The following is a 17,437-nucleotide window of genomic DNA, read 5'->3' as shown; positions in this document are numbered from 1 at the left end:
GGAGGCATTGGTTAACTGAAGGGTCAGAGCATGTTACCTCTTTTCCGTGGAGAAAACATAAATCCCTTGTCTGAAGACAGGCCGCAGATCTGAGCTTCAGCCACCAAACCCACTTCCCATATCCTCACACGAAAAGCTCAAGTGAACAGACACCAGCTGATCAAAGATATCTGAGTGCCCGCTATGTGCTTGGTACCGAAGCTGGAGGGAACAAGGGAAAAAACAAAGCCTCTGCCCTCGAGGAACACACAAAATAGAGAATAAAAGAAACTAATCACCTGCCACTGACTACACCGTTAAGGAGGAGTCGGAGGAAAGGGAGAGAAACGCGAAGGGCTTCTGAGCAGCATCAGGGAAGCGGGTGGGCCAGTAGGAGTAGGATCAGACAGCTGGGGAAGGTGAGCATCTAACGCGGGGAAGGAAGTGTCAAAAGAAAGGGTGGGGGCAGGAAAAGACACCGAGTGGCAAACAGGGACAGCACAGAATAGAGGTAAACATTCATGCTGGGAAGTTTGCATAATTATGAAATAAGCTTAAACAGAGAGGGTAGGACATAAGGGCCCTGAGGAAAAAGCAAAGCAGTTTAGAACGGATATGACTGATAAGAGATCACTTCAACAGAGGGCTGACAAGTGGAAACAGTGTCTGGCAGGAGAACACAGTACGGACCAAAGGGAGGCATGTGTAAGTAAGAAAATAACAGCTCTGGTCATGCCCTCCAAAGGCTGGACCGAAGGCGGTGCTCAGGAGAGAAAGGGACAGAGATGTGACTTGAGGGCACAATCTAAAAGATGCACCTCCTAGGGATACAGATGGCCAAGGGGGTCTGGGAGCACGATGACAGGATGGAGAGAACAGGGAGACTGTGCGGGTGCGGAGAGGAGAGAGCGACGTGACCAAATCCGTCGGATGACAGGAAGCCCACTAGAAACGGGGCTGGACAAGGCAGCGACTCGTGGCACGTCACAGAGAGCAGTGGGGCCTCTCCTGTCACGCGCTCCAACTAGTCCCAACGGCAGCTGTCCCCAGGCGAGAAAAGGATCAGAGACAGGTCCTCACCTCCCCCGCCACTGTGACCACAGAGGCCTCGGCCCGTGCCCCGACCCCCTGCCTCTGCACTTTACTCTGTTCCATGGACTCTCTCTCCTTCATCCTCCCTCTGTGTCCTTTATGAAAGGGCCATGAACACCAGGAGGGAGAAAGCTGAAAGTTTCAAAATTTGTATTTTACCTCAGAAATTTCAAAATGAAACACTCAAACCCAAGCATCTCGGAACCACGCCTCCCACCTTAAGCCCCTTCTCGGCGGGCACCTCACTAGGCCCGGGTGAGACCACAGATCCTTGAAGGCACAATCCATTGGAATGTTCTTCACTGATTAAGTTCTCCTCCCACAAGTCAGGCAGAGCAGCCCCAAGAAATGTTTCTGGTTGAGCTTGGAAAGGTCACAGACATCTTCAAGGACAAGAACCCTCATAACACATTCCAGGGTACACATTATGATAAAAAGAACACCAAACTCTCTACCTCAGCTAACTGTGGAAGCTTTAACTTCTCTGAGGCTCAGATGCCTCACCCTCAAAGGGGGCTGAGCTGGGGGACTTCTCAACTCACTGAAGCTCCAACAATTGTTTCTGGGCTCACATCTAACAACAGAATGTCCCTCAGATGCCACAAATGCCTCCTGAAACACCTTCACTTCTTTTTGTTTACCATTAACATTTACATGATTTCTTAATTCTACCAGTATATTGACCCCAAAACAAATCATCAGTTGTCATTAAATCAATCAAAATCAATTAACATACTTGATACCCACTGTATACCTACTGACATAGGCACTTCCTACCTCAGCATATCCTGGCAATCCTAAATTACAACAAAACTCTTGGTTAAAACAAAGGCCTTAAGTGAACGACAGCATCTCCGCCAGCGGTCATCACAGGACCCTGTAAATTAGGACCTGGATCCACCTGGCAATACCACAAGCTGATCACCTGACGAACACTTCTGTCACTGTCACATGCTGTGATTACTGAAGCACAATCACTTTTTGAGGTTCTCAAAAATATTTCTGTTGAAGCTATAGTTCCGTTCTTGCATTAACTATATACCTCTTTGCTCATCCTGAATGAAATGAAAAGAACGTTTTTAGAGTAACTCTTTTATACCACTGTTTTTCATCAACAAGAGAAAAAACAGAGCAAGGAAAATACTGAGGATTTTATGCTGTGCAATTACAATCAGAAAAGCGGCAAGTGGCACCACAAAAATCACTACAGGCTTAACAAACATGCACGTCTGTCTCTAATTCTGGAAGGAGAAAGGTAACATTTCATTTTCAGATTAAAAAATAATTTCTAACAACTCAAAAAAAATTTACTACTGCTTAAAACAAAAGCAAGTGAAAAATCAGTTAATTTTAAAAGATTGAGGGGTGGCTGAGAATTTCAATTTCAATTTCTTCTGTAAATCCATGCATAAAAGTGGCAAGGCAAACTGTACCATTTTGAAAGCTGTAAAGAAAGGAAAATAAGGAAGCTGAACATTAGACAATCAAAATACCTCTTTATTAAAGCTAGTGTCTGCATAAGAGATTAGTCTTTGCCTCAAATGATCAGGGTTGCATCAAGATTTTAAAATCGTCCTTAGCATTCTGGAAAACATAAGACACCAGTCTCATGCCTGCCCGCTCCACTCCCGGGCACCTCCCGGGCTCACTGCCTTCCACGGCCCCACACCAATCCCCCAGCGCCACCAGCCCCTGCCAACCGAAAAGGGATAGGTGACCAAGCCCCACAAGGAACCCACAGGCCGGCCAGCAACCGACTTCCTGGGCCCAGGGGGAAGGACCAGATCTAGTCTCTCTAGAATCTGAACTAGGAAATGTGACAAGAACCGGTCACTTAGAAACTGAAAGAAGGCAACAAGAAATGCCACAAAGGCAAACTGGAGCCAGAGGGGTTATGACCAGCTGAAAAAGCACAGGAGCTGAAGGCGCAGGGGAGGGAAAGGCAGGAGAGAGCAAAGCAGCCTGGTGGTGGTGGGGGGAGAGGCAGATGGAGGAGGCAGAGCCCGGGGCGGGGGGGGGGGGGGGGGGGGGGGTGGTGTGAGTTCCGGGGACAACTGCTGCCAGGAACCACCCGCTCATGCGGGGCTCTTGGAGCTCAGCCTTGCCGGCTCGCATTCCTGGATTTCTGCGCGATCTCATCGCACACAGCATGTGTTCCACCGACAATACCCGCTCTCAGGCCGGAGTGGGCCTCTGCTCCTTGTGACCAAATGCCAAACCAGCACCCAGAACATGCAAACAGGAAGCAAGCCTTTCTGATAAGCCCTAGATATAAAATACTGAACAGTCCTAGTATTGAAGGAACATACAGAACTAAAGAGTACCCCCGCAACAACAACACAAAACCCAAACCTCACACCTGATGGAGAAGGGGCACAAGGAAACTTTCTGAGGTAACAGATGGAAAGGTTCTGCATCTTGACAGAGATGCGTGTCACTCTTCAGTGAAAACTGATCAAACTATAAACCTGTGACCATTTCACTGTCTATAAATTATACATCAATTTCAAAAACAGACGCTCTAAGTCTAAATTGTTCCCTTGAGAAGACTTGAGTTTTGTTTTGTTTTCCAAAACTAAATTGATCTGGATAAATCTCACAAACAATGCTGAGCAGGAAGAAGCCATATGCAAAAACACCTGAGTTTCTATTTATACACGGAACAGACACAGAGAAATTCATCTCCGTGTCATAGTCAGAGTAGGGGCTAACTACGCGAGACCAGGAGGAGCCCAGAGGGGCTCTCGTCGGGCTGGAAGGCTCTGGTTTCTCATCGCGGTTCAGACTGACACTTTCATCAGGGCATACTTCACGACAGAGGCATCTTCCTGTACATCCACTTATATTACACCTTAACAATAACACAAAAGAGAAGGGAAAGGAAAGAATACCTTATACTAATCTAAAAGGGATTGGCAAAAAGTTTGTTTTGGGTTTTTGGGGGATTTTTTTGCCTCTAGTGAAATGCTTATTTTGAACCAAATTCTTTAGGCAGTAACAAAGAAAATTAAGACTTTAGTTACCCATTTGTAGAATTCTAATATGACTTATGAATTTGATATTAGCGGAGGAAATTCATTCATCAGAGTCCTTAGAATCTGGTAAATTAAACTGCATCCTATAGTGTCAGTTCCATATGGTGAACTCATCCATAATCTAAATGAGCAGCAGAGGGAAAAACCCACTCTCCACATCCCTTTTCTACTTTAACAAACAAAAAAAGAGCAAAATCCAGAGGAAGAATTATTTAGTCACAATCCCACTTCTGTGTTTTCAAATGGAGAATTAACTGAAATTCATACATTACCCTGAGGTGAATTATTTTAAAAATAAACATGCAGATTTTGATTTTCAGAGACTTGTAGTTTAAAAACATTTCACAAATTCGATAAAGTTCAAAAGCATAAAAACAGAACAAATAAAAGTGGAGCAACAGGTCCCCAAATTTGAATACCTAAAAAAATAAGAAGCTGAATAGTAAACTGAAAAGTACTTACAGCCATAATTAATTCAAAGGGGTGTTTATACACCCTCACTGGTGACTGGTATTTTTGCACCATGATTGCAATAAAACAGCAATCCTCTCACACCTGCAAAACACAAACATTTGTGATAAATAAACATGATGTAGAAAAAATTAAATCTGCATTTACACAACATACTACAGTCTAAGGAATCTCAGCGGGTCGTAATTCTATGCACGCAAAAGTCAAAAGACGAGGCTTAATTATAGAAGGACAAGGGAAGGCGATAAAGACAGTAAGAAAAGGTGAGAAAAGCCCAAGTGGAGTGAGGGAAGCAGCTCTGGTCTGAGGGCTGGAGGACTCCATTGCCCTACCTGCCTCACCGCCTCTCCAGGGGCTGCCCTGGGTCCTTTCCAGCAGTGAGATGTCATGATTCCATTATTCTGATAACCCATACAATTAGTTCTTGAATCATTTTCTCTTCAACAACTTCCATTAGAAGCCAAATTAAAATGGTGGCACTTCAAGATATTAAGCCCAGGACACACAAAAATAAAAGTGGAAAAAAACACTAGTGTGTCTCAAATTATGGGATATTCCTCAAAAGCTATTTTGAAAGGAAACTTGTCAATCCCCATTTTCTAAGTGCAAGACCACAACTTCAGAGACTTCCCTGGTGGTCCGGTGGTAAAGAATCTGCCTTCCAATGCACGGAAGGTGCGTTCCATCCCTGGTCGGGGAACTAGGATCCCATGGGCCGCGAGGCAACTAAGTCCACACACCACAACTACTGAGCCCGCGTGCCACAACTAGAGAGAGAAAACCCGCACGCCACAGCTAAAGAGAAGCCCGTGCACCGCAACAAAGATCACGCATGCCACAACTAAGACCCCACGCCGCAACTAAGACCCCACGCGGCCAAGAATTAAATTAATTAATTATTATTATTATTATTTTTTTAAAAGACAACTTCAGGGATCTATCTTCAAATGGCAGAGATACCACCAAGCACTCTGGCTAGAGGCTCCACTGACTTCTCCAGCCTCAAACAGCTGTAATATCAGGAAGCAATCAACTAAGTGCTGAAGCCTACTTCAAAGTCAGGAATCCTCCTGCCAGGGACACATTTACACACTGGCCCCAGCCTACCTGGATTTTTCTGAAAACACACTTTTATTTGGAGTCCTCTATGGGACTTCACTTCCCTATTTAAAAGGGAGGAAGAAAAATAAATCCAGAGAGCCTACCTGTCCTGCGGAGGATAATCATTAAGAATGTTATTTTATGCTGAATATGGTGAGAGGATATTCAGAAGTACAAAATGTAATATCCTCAAGGAGTCCAAAGTCTAGCAGTAAAAAAAGAAAACTTTACGAAGATACGTTTTATATCGTAAGATTCCTACCTATATTATTACATTTAAACAGGTCTGGAACCTCCTCTGGTATGTTTCGCATATCTCTCAGAGAGAACAGGTTCTGGCGGAAAACAGCCATATCTGGCACTCTGAAAACTGCTAAAGAATAACTCCGGGAGACCTCAAGCAAGTCATTTGACTTCCCCCGGACTCAGATCCACCTCTGCAAAGTGAGGTTTGGGGTGAGATAATCTTGAAAGACTTCCAGCTCTAAAATCATGAGACTCAGAGACAAACTCCTGAATCCACCACAATCAACTGGAATGCTGTCATTAATCTTGATTCTGGGACTGGCAGGTCCTGGTGCGCTGGGACCGTGTTCTATAATCTTGATTCTGGGACTGGCAGGTCCTGGTGCGCTGGGACCGCGTTCTATTTAGTTTTGCCAACCTGATAATGCCGGTGCACGGCAGGAATTCAACAACCTTTTAAATTTTTAATTAGGAAAATTAATTTTAGGGTGTCTCCCACAGAAGGAGAGGGTGATTACGGGGTATCAAAGGGGGTGGGGGGAGAATGTAAAAAAAAAAAAGTAATGCTCGGTTAAGACTCGGTAACACCCATTCGGGATTCCGCTGCCCGGCAGAACCCAAAGCGACTACGCTCGAGAACCTGCTAATTCACGAGCTTCTGAACTCCTGCCAGTTCCCAGCTTCCGATGCTCTGGTCCGAAAAAACGTCCTACGTGGGAATCCGGAGTTACAACCGCCAAGTGGCACCGTGGACCAGGGCAACCTCTACTGCATGACAATCGGTGCTTAAAAACTAGCCAATGGCCAAACCCAGTGAGTCCACCCCGAGCAGGCTCAAGGGGCAGCCGGGCCCTCCGTTCGATCCGGGGGTCCGGCGCGGCGGCCCCTCGGGCCCCCAGCCCCGGCCGACCCGGGGAGGTGCGCCAGAGGCCGGCTGGGATCCCAAACTCCGCTTCCCCCAGGAGGGGTCCCGGGTGGGAATATCGACGGGTGGAGGCGGGGAGGGGGCGACCAATACAGTAGGAGCGGCGCGGGGGTCGGCGGGCCGGAGGCGGGCGGGAAGACAGTCCGCTCCCGAGTCGGGGAGCCGGGGGGAGCCGGGGAGAGCCGAGGGGAGCCGAGGGGCCGGGGAAGGGTAGGCAAGGCGGGGAGGCGGAGGCGAGAGCCTCGCGCCTCCCGGAGGGGCCGGGCCGGGGGCGCGCTCGGAGCCCGCCACGGAGACGCGCGCCTACCTCTTGTCAGAAGGGCCGGGCCGGGGATGCGGGGCGGCGGGGGTAGCTCATGCCGGCGGCTCCGCGGCGCCGTCGCCGTTCCACTGCAGGCGGCGGCAGCTCAGCAGCCGGTTCCGGGGAGTGGGCCGTGGGGCGGGAGCCGGAGGGGCCCAGCGAGGCTCCTGTGGTTGTTACGGGTGACGGGGAGGGCGGGGCCGGGCGAAGGGGTACGCGTGCGCGAAAGCGGCCGAGGGGCAGAGGCAGGAGCGACGACGGTTGCTAGGAAGGGGGGAGGGGTGACAACCTGGGCCGAGCCGAGCTGCGCAGGCGCCAACTCCAGGCCGGAGGGCGTGGGAGGAGCTCGGAGTAGGCGTCGGCCCGGAAGCAAGGCAGGTCTACCCAAAGGCGCTTGGCCGCACCCAGATTTGCGTCACGGGGCGGGCCTAGTGTGGGGGGCGGGGCTCGCGAGTAGCTGGGCGGAGGCTGCCGAGACAAAAAAGGGGCGTCCAGCAGTGGCCCCGGGGCGTTCCGCTGACTTGGAACTGGGAAGTCTGCGAGGCATCAAAATAGCCCGGGCCTTCCGGCTTTGCGGGTGCTCAGGGCCGAGCTGGTCTGTCTGATCGTCGCAGGAGGCTCCCCGTACTTCCTCATCTTTTGTTGACTTCTGCGGTGCCCTGACCACATTCTCGCCGAGTAATGCAGATGAGGCAAACGCCAGGGCTGGGGAGGGGCTGGGTGGGACCCAGCAGCATCTTGTCAACACGTCCGAGTTGTTCGATGGACCTAAGACAAGTGGATCTGGCGTTTCGGCAAGAGCTCCAACTTTGAAGCACAAGTGTGATGCACACTGAGACATTTAGGGGTTCTTAAGAGGAGCTAATGACTAGAGAAGGACAGTACGCATGTCCACCCACACAACAAAGATGGTTTTATAGCCAACATACAGTTTCTCCATCAATGTCACTGTTGTTCCATTTGCGTTAGTCACCCTCGGTGGCTGTGCCTTTGACGCTGCCAGTGCACAGCACATTTTTGGAACAGTTTCGGAATTTCCTTCAGGGCCAGTTTACCAGCCACACAAGAAAATCATTCATTACTTGATCACACCTTGTTTTTCACCTCAAACCATCATTTTTCCAGCTTGATCACCCACCCTGCTTACTAGACTCAGCTAGGGCTGGCTTTTGCCTGTTTGTGAAAATCACATCCACCTTCAAAAGATGGTCCGAGAAAGAGACAACCCAGTAAACAGCAGCACTTATGAAATGGTCTCGCCCCAAAATTGACCTGATCTGATAAGCCTCTAGATGGCAACGGCCAATGTACAAGAAATAGGAACAGAGGAACATGTTAAATAATACCAGGCGGAAATAATCAGCCAAGCATAAATCATGGGAAATACTGCATGACAAACACATTCCTTATCAAAGTACAAAGGAAAAAATAGGGAAAGCGCCACACTACAGATCAAAAGAGATTGAGAAATTTATTGAGCCATACACTCATGATTTGTTTGCTTTTTTATGTATATATTATACTTCAATTAAAATTTTTTTTCACAGTTAAAAGTACATTGTTGAAAAATCCAAACTGTAAGAATCATCACCTGCCATTATTACATTAACATTTAAATAAATAGGCATTTTTAACAAACATTTAGACACTCAAAAACTGAAAAAAAAGAGGGCAGGATTTATAAATACATAAATACCCACGTATGCTTTTAGAATGATAGCTACTGGAGGAATGAGACTTTTTTTTTTTTTTATCTAGGCTGCACTGGGTCTTAGTTGCAGCATGGAATCTTCGTTGCGGCATGCGGGATCTTTAGTTGTGGCATGCATGTGGGATCTAGTTCCCCCACCAGAGATCAAACCCAGGCCCCCTGCATTGGAAGCATGGAGTCTTACCCACTGGACCACCAGGGATGTCCCAGAATGAGACTTTTTAAAACGCCAATCTAGACAAGATTTTCTTCCATTCCAATGCCTCTTTCCTACACGTTGGTGATACCAAGAGCTTAAAAGAGCCATTGTTGTCAATGTGGGCATTCATGCCAGCCTCCTGTTCCAGTCTGCAGCTGATGATGAAAATGTGATGAATCTTCTGCCTTAGCTTTGATGCTTTTTCATTAATTCACTTCTGGTAGTAAACTGTGACTGGTCTGCCACTTCAACGTCATCAGCCATTTCCATCACGTTGTCTAAAAGGTCTGTTGTAACTGTAACCCAGGAAGAAGTGGTTGGCCCAGACAATGGAGAGGGACAGCAGCTGGCCAGGCAGCGGTAGATGCTGGGTGGGTCGCGGTAGTCGGACAGGTGACACAGGATGAATTCCATGTGGACCTTCCATTGCTTCTCGCTCTCTAAGTGGGAGAATTGCTCCCTGAAGTTGGTTGCCTGCCACACCCCTGAAAGCAGCTCCTCCGCCGTGGTGCCCACCCTTCAATTAAAATTTCTAAAAAAAAAAAAAAACCCAGATACTTGAGGTAGCAACCAATTGCAATATATGAACTTTATTTCCACCTTGATTTTAATAAAATAGTAAAAGAAACTTTTATGAAACAGGGTAACTTAAACATTATTAACAAGAAATTATTATTGGCAAACAAAAAGGTCCGACTATAGCACAGAGAACTATGCAATATCTTGGAATAAACCATAATGGAAAAGAATATTTTTGAAAAGGTATATATATGTATAACTGAATCACTTTGCTGTACGGCAGTAATTAACACAACATTGTAAATCAACTATACGTCAATAAAAAATAACTAAAACATTATTATTAATTGTTTAGGTGGGATAATGGTATTATGGCTAATATTGATATCTCTTAAAGAAGCCTTCTCTTTTTAGGAATACACGCTGAAATATTTGGGGGTGAAATGATGTGATCTCTGGGATTAGTGTCGGAATAATCCAGATGGGGAAAGAAAGGAGGAAGGGCCTACATGAAATAAGGTTGGTTGTAAATTGATCATTGTTTATTATATTCCTCTGTACACTTTTGTATGTGCTTGAAGTTACCTACAGGAAAATATTTTTAACAGAAAAGATGGTTTGTCACCACTGAGGATGCCAAATCATGGCATAATCACAAATGAGGTATTGAAAAATGTCTCAAGAAAATAAGATACACAAACAGTAATCCCAGGGCCTGACCTGGATCACATGCCCATCCCTGAACCAATCTTTTGATCAGGGGGATCCAGAGGTCTCACTTTGCAGTTCTGGGTCATGTGATCTTAACATCTTTATTGGAGTATAATTGCTTTACATTGTTGTGTTAGTTTCTGCTGTATAACAAAGTGAATCAGCTATATGTATACATATATCACCACGTCCCCTCCCTCTTGTGTCTCCCTCCCACTCTCCGTATCCCACCCCTCTAGGTGGGAGCAAAGCACCCACCTAGCAAAGCACCGAGCTGATCTCCCTGTGCTATGCAGCTACTTCCCACTAGCTATCTGTTTGACATTTGGTAGTGTATATATGTCCATGCTACTTCCTCATTTCGTCCCAGCTTACCCTTCCCGCTCCCTGTGTCCTCAAGTCCATTCTCTACATCTGCGTCTTTATTCCTGTCCTGCCCCTAGGTTCATGAGAACCTTTTTTTTTTTTAGATTCCATATATATGCGTTAGCATATGGTATTTGTTTTTGTCTTTCTGACTTACTTCACTCTGTATGACAGACTCTAAGTCCATCCACCTCACTACAAAAAACTCAATTTCGTTTCTTTTTATGGCTGAGTAATATTCCATTGTATATATGTGCCACATCTTCTTTATCCATTCATCTGTCTATGGACACTTAGGTTGCTCCCATGTTCTGGCTATTGTAAATGGTGCTGCAGTGAACATTGTGGTACATGACTCTTTTTGAATTATGGTTTTCTCAGGGTATATGCCCAGTATTGGGGTTGCTAGGTCATATGGTAGTTCTATTTTTAGTTTTTTAAGGAACCTCCATACTACAAATTGTATCTTTATTTTATTTTTTTTAGAACATTCAAACTTTTTTTTTTAATATATGGCAAAATTTAAAAGTCTGATAATTTTGGGGTTTTGGGGTTTTTTTTAATTAATTTTTATTGGAATACAGTCGATTTACAATGTTGTGTTAGTTTCAGGTGTACAGCAAAGTGAATCGGTTATACATATACATATATCCACTCTTTTTAAAGTCCTTTTCCCATATAGGTCATTATAGAGTATTGAGTAGAGTTCCCTGTGCTATACAGTAGGCTCTTATTAGTTATCTATTTTATATATAGTAATGTATATATGTCAATCCCAATCTCCTAATTTATCCCTCCCTCCCCTTTCCCCCTTGTTAACCATAAGTTTGTTTTCTACATCTGTAACTCTATTCCTGTTTTGTAAATAAATCCATTTGTACCATTTTTTTAGATTCCACATATAAGTGATATCACATGATATTTGTCTTTCTCTGTCTGACTTACTTCACTCAGTATGACAATCTCTAGGTCCATCCATGTTGCTGCAAATGGCATTATTTCATTCTTTTTTATGGCTGAGTGATATTCCATTGTGTATATATGTACCACATCTTCTATATACGTTCCTCAGTCGATGGACATTTAGGTTGCTTCCATGTCCTGGCTATTGTAAATAGAGCTGCAATGAACGTTGGGGTGCATGTATCTTTTGGAATTATAGTTTTCTCCAGATATATGCCCAAGAGTGGGACTGCTGGATCATATGGTAGCGCTATTTTTAGTTTTTTAAGGAAACTCCTCACTGTTCTCCATAGTGGCTGTACCAATTTGTATTCCCACATGAATAGTATCTTTAAGTAGTATAATTAAGATACGTGAACAGATCCCCAAGGCCAGTAATTTGAAGGAAACAACACTCATCTAGATGCATAAGTTATGGTATGTTTGATTGTTTTACAATCAGTTCTAGGGATTTCCCTGGTGGTCCAGTGGTTAAGACTCCACGCTCCCAATGCAGGAGGCCTGGGTTCCAGGGAACTAGATGCCGCATGCCACAGCTAAGATCCCGGATGCCGCGACTGAAAGATCCCGCATGCCACAACTAAGACCCAGCACAGCCAAATAAATAAATAAATATTTTAAAATAAAAATAAATAAATAAAATCAGTTCTATTGGGTGTGTATCCAAAATCTATAAGAAACAGTACTGAGCACCGCGCTTCAGAGTTAAGCAGAAAGATCCGGTCCTTTTAACACACGCGCATGGAGTCCTTATTATGTGTCAGACGCTGTGTGAGGCATAAAGATGAGCACGTATGGAGGGGGAAGTGGAGAAGTGTATCGGGATCAGGTCTGGCTGCCAGTGACCAAAAGCCCAAAGTAAAAGTGCCTTGACAAGATAGAAGTCTGTGTCCCTTGCATGTGAATGGAGTCCAGGGTGGGAATGACACCTCCACCGTCACCGTCAATGGCCAACTCCCAAAAGACCACCAGAATGGGGATGCAGGTGGCCTCAGGTCTCATCATCAGGGACATGGGTTCCTTCTGTCTTGCTGCTTTGCCATCATCATGATGTATCCTGTACCTCCGGCAAGTAGGAAGAAAGGCTGAAGAGGATCAAATGTCCTTCCTCGAACGATGCTTCCTTGGAAGCAGTGTGTGTGCGTACAGTAGTGGGTGTGTGACAAGCAGAGCAAAGGACAGCGCAGCAGCACAGACCACGCTACTGCTCCTGTGTTCAGCTGCGCACCTGCTCTCTTCCTCAGACAGACTCTCTGTAAGGTCATATTATGAGAGTATCTGAAACACCTTGAGTGAGTCCCTAGCGTGAGGAGCATGTGTGTCCCCTCTTACTTGGTAGATGGAAGCCCTGCCGGGTACTGTGTAAACGCCATTTATCCGGTGTCTTTGTGATGGAAACGGAGGATTCCCAAGCTCTGGCCTCCACAGCAAGACACTCTGGTTCCTTTGGGTTGCTCAGCTGAGCCCCCACTAGGAGCCCGAGTGTGACGCTGCCTTTCCTGGTGGCACTCTGGCTGACGACAGGATGCGGCATCTACAGCCTGGACACAGACCCTGTGGCCTGTTACATCTTCCCCAGCAGGATTAACCTGAGCTGGGGTCACTGTTACTGGTCCCTCCGACCACATCTTCTCCATTGATCTTAGCACAATATGAAGAGTCATCCCAAGGAAAGCATGGGAAGTTGTTGACACCAAGAGGATTGGGTCATTGCAGGAAAGACACTGGGAGACAAGTAACGGTCTTAGCTAAAATTTCAGCCTGCAGAACCCAACCTCTTCCCCACAACAGCGAGATACGTAGGAGGTGAGTCTGAATGACCCCTTTGAACATTACTAAGAGGCAGGGTCAATGAAACATTTAGGCTGTGCTGAGAACACCTCGTCCTGATTCTCTGGTAGCCCTACCCACCTTGGCATTTGCACCTTGCACTTTGGCCAGCTACTGGGACGTGTCAGGTCTCTTCCACTTCTGGAAGGGATCATTTTCTCATTTGGTAGTAAAAGGGTAAAAGACAGCCTTGCAAGGCATGACAGATTATCCTGACATGGACCAGCTGGCAAAGTTTCCGGCCTGGAAATGTACGAAAAATATAGGTTACCCTACAGGCACAATTTCTTCATCCTGCTCTGGCAGTCATCCAGTGGTCTTGAGCTAACACCATTGCATCATACCCAACCTGGGAAAACTTCAGGCCCAGAAACCAGATCTGCAAAAGTTATCATCCAGCCTTACATGTTTCTAAAATATTTCATTTCAACCTGGAGAGGCAAAGCTCCGCATATCTTAATTGATTTCCCCACCTCAGAGTCTTTCCTCTTCCAAGGCACTCTCCATGCTGCTGGCAAAATTCTCTTTCAAACACACACACACACACACACACTCACTCACTCCTTTGCTCAAAATCTAACACTGACAACAGAGATAAATTTAAGCTTCAAAGCCTGCCATCTGAGGTCTTCTATAAATCTTTCCTCTGTCCAGAATGATTTTAGTTTCATCTCCACTTTATCTGCTCATTTATTCATTCCTTCGTTAACTCAGCAAACATGTATTCAGCCCCGTCATTTTTTCAGACACCATATTTAGCACAGGAGTGTGGGAAGATCCACTATATAAAAACAGATTTTCCTTCAAGGAGCTCAGCCTACTGCATGGGAGAGACATGTAAACAGTGACGACCACACAGCCTCTTAAGCTCTGTGACCCCTCCCTACAGCCGTTCCTTTTCCTCTCCTTCTCCTCTGTGTCCTTCCACTGTAAGGCACACTGCCTGAAATGAGACTGTAAATGAATCGGGTCTGTCTCTCCCCTCCCGTTGTGAGTTGCTTGGGTCCTGGGATCACATCCACTCACACGTTCTTCTGCCTATGCGCTTGGCATTTTCCAGAACCCTATCAAATACTGGTGGGGTTGAAGCGACGAGTCTTCAATGAGGCCTTGATTCTGTGTGCGTTAAACACGTCTCTCCACCCCCTGCACTGAGCTGATGCATCCTTGGGAGACGTGCTCTCAGCACCTCACCCCACCCCCCTGTGCTGTCCCCTGTGTCACCAAGCGAGGACATCAAGCTTAGGGAAGCAGCCCAGCTTAAGAGAATTGCTGCCGTGTGCCCTGGAAAGCATAGCACTCATCCAGTGAGATTCAGGACAAGAAAGGATGACCTGAGCTCTTTTAGCTTCTGGCTCAGAGGAATAAAAATAGGCAACGCAATCAGACTTTTTTTTGCTTTGTTTCTCTCACAAAATATTGTCCTTGCTTCTCCTACCCCGGTGCAGCTGTGTGGCGCTTTCATCGGCCAGATGGAGGCTTAGATTAGCAAGTCAGCAACTCATCCCCGGCTACTCCACCTTGGGTCATACCAGGTGGGCGCGGGTGGGGGGGGCGGGGTAGCCTCGCACAAGGAAAGGAGCGCTAAGAAGGGACAGACCAAAGGCCACAGAACAAGGGGGGACCGGGTGAGGATAAGAAGCAGAGCGCCCCAAATTCGATTAGTAAAACAATTTTCCCAAGGCTAAATATGGACGAGAACCTCTTCAACCTCAGTTCTGTGGACAGAGACTGGACTGCGCAAGGAAGAGACGGACAGGGCCCATCCGAGCCCAGAGCTCCCCCCCTTCCTCCTTGACGTGGGTGAAAGACAGGGCCACGGCAGACCCCCAAATCGCCTATCCCCCCAACCGCTTTTTGTCTGTGGGGGGAGTGTTTATTTGGGGTGCATCCCACAGCCAGGCATCTTACAGCTCTGCCTCCAGAATATTCTGTGACCTCCTGCTGAGAATCACACATCTGCTCATTTCACACCTGCTGAAAATTCCATCTCCCCTCCCTTCCCACCATGGCAGGGCCTGTGTGCCTGACTGGGCCACCTTAGTAGCCCAAAGCAGCTTTTAGGATTTTTCTTTTCTAAAGGGAAAGAAAACAAAACAAAACAAGTTTTTTAAAGTCGGAAGTTGACGGGATTTGGTGTCAGAAACATGTATCTCACAGGGTTGCTAAGCTGAGATAAGAAAATATTTGTGAAAACACTTTGGAAATGGTTAGGCTGTATGTAAATGCTTCCCACAGACAGGCATCCTACACAGCTCTGCCTCCGGAATGTTCTCTAAGCATAGATTATTCTCCTGCCTACCCCTGTGCTTGGTTACCAGCATCAACCTCTACTATTTAGATAAGTCCTTCCCGCATCTTAAATTTCCCCCAAACGGAAAAATAATATGAAGAGTGTTGTTCAAAAGATCAGTCCTCACTTGAATGGCTGTAAGCACAGACATGCTGAAACAATATGGGGTCTTTCTTGGTAAACCACTTTCCGTAATTACAAGCTACATAGGACTTGAAGGGATCAGGGGACGCATGCAGAGATGGTCATCTTGCTTAGCTGGATACAGCAGTCCCTGCCACCCTCCAAATTCACAAAGCTCACTGGAGCACATGCCCAAGCGTGAATGCATAACTGATCCTAACAGGGACGTTCCTGGCAGCCTTGCTCCGCCGTGACGTCTGACAAGTACTGTGCTCCTGCCAGAGAGTGACCCTCGGCTGCCTCCGGGACACCAGCCAACCTTCTGCTGCTCCCCAGAAACGTGCAACACTCTGATGCAAAACCAGGAGCCTGCTCGCCCTCACTCCTTACCCCCAGGGACACAAGCTACACCTCTGAACTTTACTCAGCAGGTTTACCACCTAGGCTCAGGAAGCACCTGGGGCTGGTGTGTTAGTTTCCTGGGACTGCAGCGACAAACTGCCACAAACCAGGTGCCTTAAAACAATAGAAATTGATTCTCTCACAGTTCTGGAGGGAAAGTCAAGGTGCTGGCAGAGTCGTGCTCCCTCCTGAGGCTCTAGGGGAGGTCACTTCCTGCCTCTTCCAGCTTCTCGGGCCCCAGGCATCCCATGTCTTAGGGCTGCATTCATGTCCTCTAGTCTCTGCATCTGCCTTTTCCCTGTGTGTCTCTGAATGTCCTTTCTCTATAAGGACACCAGTCTTTGGATTTAGGGCCCCCCCCCCCAAATCCACAACGATCTCCTCTCCCTTGCAGATCCTCAACTTAACTGTATCTGCAAAGACCCTATTTCCAAATAAGGCCATGTTCCCAGCTACCTGGGGTTAGGACTTGGACACATCTGTTGGGGGGAACCCCCATTCCACCCTCTACAGTTGGTTAGAACCAAAGTCCGGTTGGAGAGAAGGGGGCACTTCCTGCACGCTCCCGTTTCACTGCATCACCGGTTCAGCCTGAAGCTGAGAAGAAGGTGCTTGCAACCCATCGGGGGGCCTCCAGGACTCCGAGGGCACGTGCTTTTGCCTAACCCCCAACAAGCGTGGCTTTAAGGAAAGTGAGGCCAAAAGAAGTTTAAGGTGGGCCTACAGTCCACTTTAAGGCCCGGGCTTTGAAAGAGCCAGAGAAAAAAGACCATGCTCTCAGGACTTCCCTGGTGGTGCAGTGGTTAAAAATCCGCCTGCCCGTGAAGGGGACACGAGTTCCAACCCTGGTCAGGGAAGACCCCACATGCCTCGGAGCAGCTAAGCCCACAAGCCACAACTACTGAGCCTGCGCTCTAGAGCCCGTGCTCAGCAACAAGAGAAGCCATGGCAATAAGAAGCCCGTGCACGGCAATGAAGAGCAGCCCCCTCTCGCGGCAACTAGAAAAAGCCCATGCGCAGCAACGAAGGCTCAACGCAGCCAAATAAGTAAATAAATAAATAACAATTAAAAACAAACAAACAAAAAAGACCCTGCTGTCCTTGGCTCCCGGGGCAGCCTCCGCGGTGGGTGGGCCGTGCTCAGTGGCTCACCACATGCATCTGCAGAGG

At 47.0% G+C, this 17,437-nt stretch overlaps 1 protein-coding gene across 1 annotated transcript in view; it reads right to left on the bottom strand.

The window, feature by feature from the left end:
* SEC14L1 (SEC14 like lipid binding 1) overlaps positions 1 to 7,404 on the bottom strand; it is a 51,992-nt gene extending 44,588 nt beyond the window's left edge. Inside the window, exons 1-2 of the mRNA XM_012535144.3 lie at positions 7,157 to 7,404; positions 4,569 to 4,661 (exon numbers count right to left, since the gene is read on the bottom strand). Coding sequence (XP_012390598.2) covers positions 4,569 to 4,631 — 63 coding nt within the window. The 5' untranslated portion in view covers positions 4,632 to 4,661; positions 7,157 to 7,404. The remainder of the gene's footprint in view (positions 1 to 4,568; positions 4,662 to 7,156) is intronic.
* Positions 7,405 to 17,437: the final 10,033 nt, after the last annotated feature.

The sequence above is a fragment of the Orcinus orca genome, chromosome 19, assembly GCF_937001465.1.
Source record: "Orcinus orca chromosome 19, mOrcOrc1.1, whole genome shotgun sequence".
In the NCBI taxonomy this organism is placed as follows: Eukaryota; Metazoa; Chordata; class Mammalia; order Artiodactyla; family Delphinidae; genus Orcinus; species Orcinus orca.
The sequence above is the reverse complement of the archived record's forward strand: the minus strand, read 5'-3'. Positions and strand labels throughout refer to the sequence as shown.